Here is an 11,116-nt window from a genome sequence, read left to right as displayed (position 1 = left end):
TACGATAACAAGTAATATTCATCCAGCCTTCATCCAGATATATTATCTCCTTAAGAAAAAAACGGCTTGTGTTTTATAAAATAAAAAACACAAAAACAAAAAAAAAACTACAAAATACTATATGTGTTTAAATTTTTTTATTTGATTAGTACTTTTTGTAACGAAATGGGTCATTTTCTGAATAATTATATATATAACTTGGAATAAAAACAAAACCAGAAAATCTATAAGATAGAAAATTCTCAGATTCAACACAGCAAAAAAATCTACAAAAATCTCAGGGGAAAAAAATGTAACATGGTGAAAACAAAACAAAAAAAACCATAACATACAAAATTCTCAGCTTCAACCAAAAATATCGACAAAAAATGGCAAAAAACTGAACAAACAACGTTTAGTTTTCACGCAAACATTGTGCATATCATTTCATAATGCAAACCGATCAATTAAAACATAGTCATTAAACTGAAAACCGTCCTACATACCAAACCCACATACATCCTAACATGCAAACATATGCATGTGCATCCATTTTCAGATAATCTACACATGCAAACATGTGCATCTACAAAAAGGCAGCCCAAAAAATACAAAAGGGATGATCAAAGTTTAGTCCGCTCCACTAAAATGGAGACCAAAAAGCTGGCGTCATACAAGTTTTCAAAACATGCACAACACACACATCAAAATAAATACCAAATCAAGTGGACTCCTGACTCGCAGAGCTTGAGTCCTCATCCTCGTTACCCGATTTATTCTTCTTCTTTTTCTTGCAATTTCTTAAATCATGCCCAGTCACGTACTTCATACATGTTCGGCAAAGCATTGGTGTTTTGAGAGGTTTGACAGCAGAGTTGCTCGTTCCATCCTGCGATGCTCTAGACAATCGTCGACGTTTGCCTCATCCTTTCTTCCTGATCCCGTCTGGATTGTTGAAAGTTACGTCCCCATGTAAAGAAACGCCAAGCAATTCTTCAACAGCAGCATAGTTATCATTCTTGGCTTCGTCATCAACTGGTCCTCCATTTAGTAACTTGGATTTCAGTTCCTTTATCTGCTCAGCGAAAGTAGAAAGTCCTCCAACATCACTTCTTAATGCATCTACGCATTCGGTTACAATCTCAAGAATCTGACTTCTCGCAGCAGCTTGTGGACGGGTGTCAACGCCGTATCGACGGTCAATAGAAAATATACTTTTGGGAAGCACGTCCCTAGTCCAACGCTTAACAATAAACTGGGCAGGGATTTTTTCAATATTGTTTACCCGGTAAACACAAAAGATGTGCCTACACAGATATCCAATACGGATGAAGTTGTTGCATGAACAAGAGACCGACTGATTTCTCAACTCAAGTTTAACCTACAAAAACACCAAAACACATTATTAAGCTTCTGTAAAAAAAGGCATAATGAAAGCTTAAATAAAAGATGTCATTATAAAGATACAACACAGTTACCGTGAATGTGTTGGTTGCACTGCTTCGCTTGTCCAACTGATTCACATAGTAAACACGAACATCATCACAATCCTCCGTGTTTAGAATATAACAAAACAACTTTCCCTTGTATATCTCTTTTCTTACCTCTGTGAAAATTGCATGTGTGTACAGCTCAAAAGCGTGCTTCTCGATAGCTAAATCAGTATTGTCCATGAATACACTAGATGAGGTTTTAAACTCTGCAACACGTTGCCTGTAACGCTGATTGTCTATCCTAGTTTCATAACATAGCATGAACTGAACTAGTGTGTTAGCACTAGTAGAGTTGACCTTGAAGCTTGAGTTAGAGCTTTCACATCTTGATGTGGTCTTCATCAGACAACACATTGGGATATCACGGAAGTAGGCAGGTACCCATTGGTCCCTAATTGAGTGCATATCATTCAACCAGTCGTGATCTTGTAACCCATATTCCTCCATCAAAAGTTGCCAACGCGTCTCAAATGTAGATGGTTTCATGTGAATACTCCACACCAAACGATGCATCAATGCCCTTAACTCAGAGTTTTGTAATAGGTCTCCATGAATCTATAAATAACAGGACCCCAAGCTGTTAAAAGAAGTAACAAAATAAAAACTTCTCAAAAAAGATTGATAAATTAATAAAACCTTGGTTGGAAGTTTTTTTATAATATGCCACATGCAAAGGCGGTGCCGAGCGTCTGTGAAAACCTCTGAAATGGCAGCTTTCATTGAAGGGTCCTGGTCCGTCAGAACTAACTTTGGTTGCTTCTTGTGTGCCTTCAGAAATGATTCAAGTAACCACTTGTAAGACTCGGTGGTTTCATTGAATAGCAAGCCAGCACCAAATGTCACACATTGTTTATGATTATCAACACCAGTGAAAGGAACAAAAATCATGTTGTACCTGCATGACAAAGAAAAAAAACAAAAGGTAATAATATGTTAAAGGGGAAAAAAGTGCCAGTTTGCAAAACCTTACTTATTAGTGTGATAAGTCGCATCAAAAGCTAACACATCACCAAACACCTCATAGTTTATCTTGGAAATTTCATCTGCCCAAAAAATCGACCTCAATTGCCCTTTCTCAACCACAAACTCATAGTAAAAGTCTGGTAAGCTCTCCGATCTTTCTTTCAAACGATCTATAACAAGTTGCGCATCACGGTCACCAATATAAAGCCTAACCGACTGGCTCCAGTTCTTAAAATCAGTTGGCGTCCCACGTACGTTGTGATGTCCACCCATCAGGGACACTAAAACTCTGTGAGAAACAATTGGACCAATTCTGTTCAAACTCATGTTATGGATAAACTGTTTGGATGTAAAGGGTAGTTTCCTTGAAATCCTACTTAGGTCACGATTAAAACGCTCAACAAAGGGATGATTATGGTGCTCATGGAACCCTACCACTGTGCACATAGAGCTGCCCTCAGAAAACTTAACCAGTATACTAGCCTTGCAATCTGTCATTGTGAAAGTACTTTGCCTAATAGTCAAGGTTGACTGCTCCAAGGTATCAGTTTTACGCCTAATTTGTGGTTTTGAATATTTAGTACACCTTAGGTACTGGTGAGTGACAAAACCCTTCCATCTCTTGGTTTGCCCCTTACGAATAGAAAACCCAGAATACACAGCATAGTCCTTGTACATACTGAACACGTCGTTCCACGTTTCATATACAGAACCAACAACATGCTTTAAAACAATAGGAACATTAGGACACCACATTCTAGTGCCATTGGGTGTGTGGTGAACATAAAACTCCTCGTTCGCATGAATACCTACAAAAAAGGTCACGAGTCTTAGAAAACATTGTATTGTTTAATAAATTTTAACACGTATAGCTTGAAAACTTTTTTTTACATGTAACATTGTATTCTCAAAAACAAGTTTAACACGTTTCACTAAAAAATGCAAAAAAAAACATGGTAGTACATTTTTTTATGTCACCTAAAAGTGTAGATGCTGGTGGAATTTCATACAAGTCTGTAACACCCTTATATTTTTCACTTGTTTTTAATAATAAACAACACCATTTCTAGTAAAAATATTGATTAAATAGCATGTCATTCGTTAACGAAGTTCATAAGTAACAAAGACCTTAGTCAACTAATGACTAAGTTAAAGCGTTTTATAAAATTTGTTTAACATGTGTTTTCAACCCATACACAAATACTACAAAAGATCTAAAACATTGCGGAAGCCTCAAAATGGAGTGTTCGGTTCTTCATTTAATCACTTGATCGCCACCCGTAAGATCCACCAAATTACCTATGATCAAAACCGTTAAATCATTAGTTTTGACGTTGATATATAATATAATCCCAAGATTTAACATCACATTAGAAATAACAAAAATATGAAAGTTATTCTGGTTCCACCGTAACTTACGGTGTCACCGTAAGTTACGGTGAGTCCTGGAAATCTTTTGGTCCACCGTAAAACAGTAGTGAACCACCGTAAGACCCTGATCTCTACCGTAAGTTACGGTACCACCGTAACTTACGGTAGTACCTGGAAGTTCATGTTTTTGTTTGGTTTGGGCATTACACCAAGACCCCAACCCTCGGATTTCAGTATTCTATGGTATCAATACATTAAAATCTGGTATTTCTAGTATGTTATATAATAACCAATATGAACAATCAATCTATCACAAACCGGAGCATTAATCATGCCTCACTTGATTATCCGACCCATTTGGCTCGTCTACGGAATTTCTTCCTTTTGACGACTACCAACGAGTTCTAACCAACTTTTTACCAATTATTCAATATAGCGATATCATCGCCTAGATTCATAGCAACCTTCATTCTAAAATTTAACTATGCATATTATAATGATTTAAATTTGCTTAATGTAACGGGTCAAGTTACATACCTTTAAAGCAAGCCCTTCAAACGTGCGTCTACACTGGTTTGCCCGCTCGATACCCCGGCTTCCTTTCCTATAGAGTTCAATCACTTTATGTTTAGAACTCTTTGTTTCACATACATAATGCGCATTTTGCAATACATCATGATTATGCGTTTTTAACTTAATAATTCAGTTTTAAGCCTCCTTTGAGGCGTTTCAATAAACACTATATAGGCAGAATTTTCATACCATTCATATTCAAGTTCATAGCTTACTTTTTAGCTAACTCAACATCAATAAAACTCTCATATAGCATGTAAACATCATACTCTTCTGGAAATTATCTTCTATGATCAAATTACACTAGAATAATCATTCTAAACCCTAGTATTCATCTTCATCTTGTAAAACCCACAACCCACCTACAAGGTGTTTATGAATTCATCAAAATTTCGCAAGATTTCAACTTCTATTTGCCTAGGGTTTGTCCCTAAACACTCTAGTTGTTCCTAAATCATCACAAGACACACATGCAACTAACAATTCAGAATTTCCCAAATTACATGTGAAATTCAAGTTGAGAGATTTCATGAAATTTCACATACCTTGTAACCCTCTTGTGATGAGGATCACGAATCTCTGTTTTGATTTCGATTTGGAACGAGAATTAACCTTCAATTGATCAATTTTGTGAAGCTTAGGGTTTGAGAGGGAGTGGGGGTCACCCCTGATGTTTTGATCGACCAGACATCCCCTTTGTGGGGTGTTTGGTTGGTTTTATTTGTTACTAACAATCAAGTTTTTAATTGTTACAACTTAGGCCCCTCAACTTTGTTTTACTTATTGTTTAGTAGCCTTTAACCCTTCATAAGCTATTTCTAGTCTATTAACTAACTAGGTTAAAAGTTTCTAGTTAGTAAATTTTCCCGTTTATTTATACTTTATAATTTTTAATATAACGTTTTATATTTTCAGGGTGTTACAAGTCCACCCCCTTAAAAAGGGTTTCGTCCCCGAAACCGAAATACGTACCAAATAATGAAGGGTAGAGTCGTCGCATTTCTTCCTCGGACTCCCACGTAGTGTCCGAGCCTTTTCTATGCTCCCATCTGATTTTGACTTGATCGATTTGTCTATTTCTTAAGTATTTGACCTTCCGATCTAAAATCTCCACCGGTCTCACCGCATAATTCAGGCTATTATCTACTTCAATATCATCGAAATGAATATAAGCTGTTTCATCTGCTAGGCATTTTCTTAATTGTGACACGTGAAACGTGCTATGGATTCCACTTAGTTCTGCCGGTAGCTCGAGGCGGTAAGCTACCTTGCCGATCTTTTCAACGATTTTAAATGGCCCAATAAATCTTGGGCTTAGCTTCCCCCTTTTTCTGAATCTAATAACGCCCTTCCATGGGGAAACTTTTAGCATAACCTTGTCACCCACCTGAAATTCGATTGGCTTATTCCTTTTATCAGCATACGCCTTTTGCCTGTCTTGAGCCGCCTTCAAGTGTGCCCGAACTATGCCAATCTTCTCGTTCGTGGCTTGATCGATGTCGTAAGGTCGGTCAAAAATAAAGTTAAAAGTGTCCTATTCACCTTTTACTAGTAAAGGGCAAGTAGGGTGTCGAATCCACGGGGAATCAGTGGAAAGTGTAAAAGTTTGTTGTTTCAATTATCATCTATTTCTAACTAATTGCTTTTTGTTGTTTTGAGAATGATTGTGAAAACAAAAATAAATTAAACTTGTAAACAGTTGTGAGAAGAGGGACCAATCTCCGGGTTTTCAGGTTGTGTAGAAACACGGGTAACCTAATTACTACCAATTGGAAATCACATAGACATGATTTGCTAACTACTTGTTTTGATAAATAATTAACAGATAATATATTTGATTGCAATGATCCACGATCGAAACCGAAAGATTGATGCAACTGAATAGTAACCTAGATAATTACCAATCCTAGATTTCATAAACATGAACAAGTTCAATGGTTAAAGGTTGAAGACAATGACAACTTAGAATTTAATCCCAATTGTTGATGACAAAACCAAATAACTGATGAATAAGTATGCAAATGATAATCCAACAATGTTTAATCAAAAACAAATAAACAATAAAGATAAACTAACCGAATGATTAGTCAAATCTCAATCCAAAAGTTTGTAAAACTAAGTTAACCCGGTTCCTAACACAAACCCTAGTCCCGGAGATGATCACGGGTGGTTTAGCCGCTCATGTTCTTGATTTGATCTTCAATCTTGATGAGGAATTGCATGATTGATGATTGGATTGAGGTTTGGAACTCCAAAATTCGTCCTTGGGAAGTGGAAAACGGCTAGGGTTAATGATAATTTCGTTTGGGGAATGTTTGTGCTTAAATATGGTGGAAAAACAAGAAATTCGCAAGTCAGGTCTGGGTTCAGCGCCCAGTGCGCTGAAATCAGCACCTAGTGCGCCAAATGGTATTTTCCTTCTGTGGTGCGCTGAAATCAGCACCTAGTGGCGCCGATTGCTACCGAACTTCCCGTTTTTCATATTTTGGCCTTCCAACTTGTGTGTATGCTTCCAATACTCCATAATGCTTCCCGAAAACCTTCCGTCAAGCTCCAAAAGCCATCCGTTATGCTCCGAGTACCTGTAAATCAAAATCAACCCAAAGTAAACCGTTTCCATACACAAAATCATATAAAGCCTCATAATTAAACACTTTAAAACACGATTAAACACCCTCACATCACATCCCCACACTTACCCTTTGCTTGTCCTCAAGCAAACCAATACGGAATTATTCACCATAGTAACAACACCTCTAAACCCCTAAACCAATGCAACCGTTTAAGTCCCAAGTCATACCCGTTCCATAGACTAACACAATCAAGATTGACAGTCCGACAAGTAATTGATGCACTTTCTAAAACTTAAGACTTGTCTATTCAAAACTAACATGCTTAGGATTATACACATGCTACACGCCCCTCACAATCAACTCTCCTCTCGGTTTAAAAACTGAACTAGCGTGTAATGTACTAGTATTTATACACTCAAAACCAAACATGAAATCCTGTAATCATAGGCTTGTATAACAATCATACCTCCACTGTATCATATAACACGACACGCATCAAAAGGACTTTCGGTTTTGGGCTTAGGCTAAGGGTGGGAAATTTTTGGCTTATGTATATTTTTTTCCTTTTTCGTGGCGAACAAACAAACGACCAACCGTGACAACTTTATTTGCAAAACACATAACGACTAACACTTTTGGGTTGGTTTCTACCCAAAAAACATAAACGATATTCACACAACTTTTTTTTTCTCCTTTCTTTTTCTATTTTTTCTTCTTTTCTTTGTTTTCTTTTTTTTCTTTTTCAATTATTCATAATTTGTCGTTCACGGTCGGTATCAAACAATTCACAATAGGTGGACAAACGAAAGGGTAAATAGGCTCAACATGGCTACTAAGGGTGATAAATAGGTAAACACAAAACAAATAAACAAACAAACAGGTGTACGGGATATCCTAATGCCTTTATCATTTACGTGCACATGTCAAACCACAGTCTCAGCATGCATCAAATCATACAAGTTCTAAAACAGAATAACATATGGCCTGCTCTCAACAAATGAAGTCATTATGTAAATCATTCTATCATTCTACAGGCTCAAAATTCTCACCAAAGAAGGGTAAAAAGGTTGCCGACACGTAGCATATGCAATCTAAAACATGTTACCCTTAAATAGACATCTCTTTTCAATTCTTTTCTAAAAACACCTGCCAGACCTACTCTCATGAAACTTAAAGGAACGACCATGACAAGGGACTATGTTAGTTTACTACCGGCAAGGAACTCATTAATGATTGAAACATTCGGTTTTCATATCCATTTAGTTCACTTAAGGCGATAAAATTTTTTTGAATTTTCAAAATTTTCAATTTTTTTCGCTTTTCATCGTTTTCAATCACTTTCAACCTCTTTCAAACTCTTGTCCCAACCTTTCCCTTCCCGGGTTTCCATATCCCCACACTTGGGCGACATTGTCCCCAATGTATAGTGCTTTTAAAACAAAACCCGGGAATACCAACTAACAACCCCCTGAGTGGCTATCCCTAGCACAAATAACGTAAACACATTCCCTAAACATAAATAGTTCAACACCACCAAAAACACGAATAAAAAAAAAATAATTAGAGTGGAACAGACTCCCCTGGTTTAACGTGTAGAATCCTCATGCGTCATGTTCCACCACGACCGTATAGCATTCCATTCGCGGCCGTGTCCACACGTCCTCAGGTCAATCTCTACAATTAGTGTTCAGGTCATCCCCGTCCAAATGGAGATTGAGTATGGACAATTCTGCCTGAACTCTAATCCGTGCAATGTCCGCAATTTTAGCTAGAATGTATTGGGACTTCACCAAACATCCCCACACTTGGACCCTTGCATCCTTAGAGATTAATAACCTGATAACCTGTAAAAGTACTCACGCGAAAACAAGACAAATATACACTACTATACATCATCGGGCTGCCTCCCAAGAGCGCTAACTTTATAGGTCTTCAGCCAGACCGTACCTGATATACCCTTATGGTGGTCGAGTGGGATGTTTGCGTCCCATGGCCTCTACGTATGTACTCCGCCAATGCTCCGGTAAGTCGTCCACTGTCTTCCACATTGGACCGAATAACTTTAACCTCCGCTTTGCATTATCACATTCAGGCGGTTTCTTTTCCTTCTTCCTCTCTCGTGGCTTCCCTTTGTCCGTTTTAAACTCCTCATACGCCACACTTTCCTTTTTCTTTACTGCTTCGCTTCCTGCCACTTCAAACCTGTCAACCAATAAACACTCCTGTTTGGGTTGAATCTCCTTTGCAGGAGAGACATTTTCATCACCATTTTCAAATTTTGAGTGTTCACCTGAAATGGGAGGATTAGTCGCATCTGAAAACACATTTAACCGTAATTCACGGTCACCAAACTTCATACTTACCGTTCCATCAACACAACTGATAATCGCATGAGCAGTCGCTAAGAACGGTCTGCCCAGAATGACTGGAGGGTGCGTGTTCTTTGAACTTGTGGCACAATCAAGCACTAAGAAGTCAACTGGGTAGTAACAATCTTCTACCTTCACAATTACATCTCTTACAATCCCCCTCGGACACATGGGAGTCTGATCAGCCAACACCACGGTGGTGTTGACTTTTTGTAGCGGACCAAAATCATATTGGTCATACAGACTCCCTGGTAGAATACTAACACACGCTCCAAGATCCAACAACGCCCGTTCTATTTTAAATTCACCCACTTGCACGGAAATAATGGGTGCTCCTGGATCTTGGAGTTTTGGGGGAAGGGTACCCAACAAAACAGCATTCACATTTGCAGTCAAATCAAGTTTTTTAGGAAACTTGTGAAGCCGTTTTTGGGTACTTAACTCTTTCAGAAACTCAACTTGATCGGGACTCTCTTTAATCGCATCAAGTAAGGGTAGATTAATTTTAGCTTGTTTAAAGCTTTCCCACCTTTCATCCCTTGGTGGGTCCCGATCATGTTGAGAGTCCGATCTATTACCAACATCCTCCACCACCTCCTCAACTAATTGTGATGGTGGAGTAATTGTGACACTACCAAATTCAGAAGTTGGAAGAATACTTACCGCGTTGATGTGCACATTTCTTACATTTTTCAAGCTAGATGACTGATGTGCTGGGTTGACTGTGGTAGTGCTTGGCAACTTACCTGGATCTCTTCTCAGCTGAGCTAGATCTTCTGCTAGCTGCCCCAACTGCTTCTGCATTGCTTCAGACGTTTTGTCCCGAACTTCATTCTCTTTCTGGACGTCCTTCATGAACTTCATAATAGCATCCAATTTGTCATCATTTGTTCCACCACTAGCACTTGAGGAGTTCCCTTGCTGAGTACCCGGATTATATGGGCCCTGATTTTGGTAATTACCTTGCGAGTAATTACCTTGACGACTCTGATACTGCTGGCCTCCTTGCATAGGTACCTGAAAATTAGGGTTCATTTGATTAGCAAAATTACCGTAATTAAAATTGGGGTGGTTTCGCAAACCTGGATGATATGTATTCGATTTCATATCATACTGCTTTCGTTCACCGAATACTTGGTTTACTTCTTCATTCGGACCCATCCTTGCGAGACACTCTCCAACCTGGTGTCCTAACTCATCACAATCTGTACATACGGCGAATGCATTAGCTGCCCTAACTTCAGTTCCCTTTCCCAACTTCATCTGAGCTACCTGCCGCTCTAATAGCAAATTCTGTTGTTTTAATTTCTCAACCCGTTCTTCAGCTTCATAATCAACTGATCTCGCTGATGCTGATCTTGCTCTCCTGCTAGACTGTGCCTGTCTCTTAGAAGTAGCACTCTGTCTCTCCAAATATGCCCAATCTGCAGCTTCTGTATTCGTGAGAAACGTCCCATTACTGATAGCTATGAGATCTCTTACATCATCAGGAAGTAGCCCATCGTAGAACGCTTTAATCAATTCCCATGTCTGAATGCTATGATGGGGGCATTTACTAAGCAACTCCTTAAATCTTGTGAACGCCTCATGGAACGCTTCCCCTGAATGTTGCTGGAATGCTCTGATTGCATCCCGAGCTTCACTGGTTCTATTCATGGTATAGTATTCCTCCAAAAACACCAGCTGCATCTCTTGCCAAGTGTATATACTACCTGGAGGTAATGTCGCGAACCATTGTCGAGCTTTGTCTTTCAAGGTGAACTGAAACAACATCAACTTAACTTCATCCTTTGTA

The 11,116-nt window shown here is 38.6% G+C and overlaps 1 protein-coding gene across 1 annotated transcript; it reads right to left on the bottom strand.

Moving 5' to 3' along the window:
- Positions 1-458: 458 nt before the first annotated feature.
- LOC110931246 (protein FAR1-RELATED SEQUENCE 5-like) lies at positions 459-2,708 on the bottom strand. Its single transcript, XM_022174647.1, has 4 exons — positions 2,476-2,708; positions 2,109-2,367; positions 1,458-2,027; positions 459-1,360 (listed from the first exon to the last, which is right to left on the bottom strand). The coding sequence occupies exons 1-4, from the start codon at positions 2,706-2,708 to the stop codon at positions 902-904; spliced, it is 1,521 nt and encodes a 506-aa protein (XP_022030339.1). The 3' UTR covers positions 459-901.
- Between the last annotated feature and the right edge of the window lie 8,408 nt (positions 2,709-11,116).

This window comes from Helianthus annuus, chromosome 3 (assembly GCF_002127325.2).
Source record: "Helianthus annuus cultivar XRQ/B chromosome 3, HanXRQr2.0-SUNRISE, whole genome shotgun sequence".
Classification (NCBI taxonomy): Eukaryota; Viridiplantae; Streptophyta; class Magnoliopsida; order Asterales; family Asteraceae; genus Helianthus; species Helianthus annuus.
Note: the sequence above shows the minus strand (reverse complement) of the source record. Positions and strands in the feature narration are given on the sequence as shown.

Coding starts and splice junctions, on each gene's coding strand:
- LOC110931246 (XM_022174647.1), bottom strand. CDS start 2,708: ATGGGTGGACATCACAACGTACGTGGGACGCCAACTGATTTTAAGAAC. Junction 2,368..2,475: donor TATGAGGTGTTTGGTGATGT/GTTAGCTTTTGA, acceptor TTTGTCATGCAG/GTACAACATGATTTTTGTTC. Junction 1,361..1,457: donor GTGCAACCAACACATTCACG/GTAACTGTGTTG, acceptor GTGTTTTTGTAG/GTTAAACTTGAGTTGAGAAA.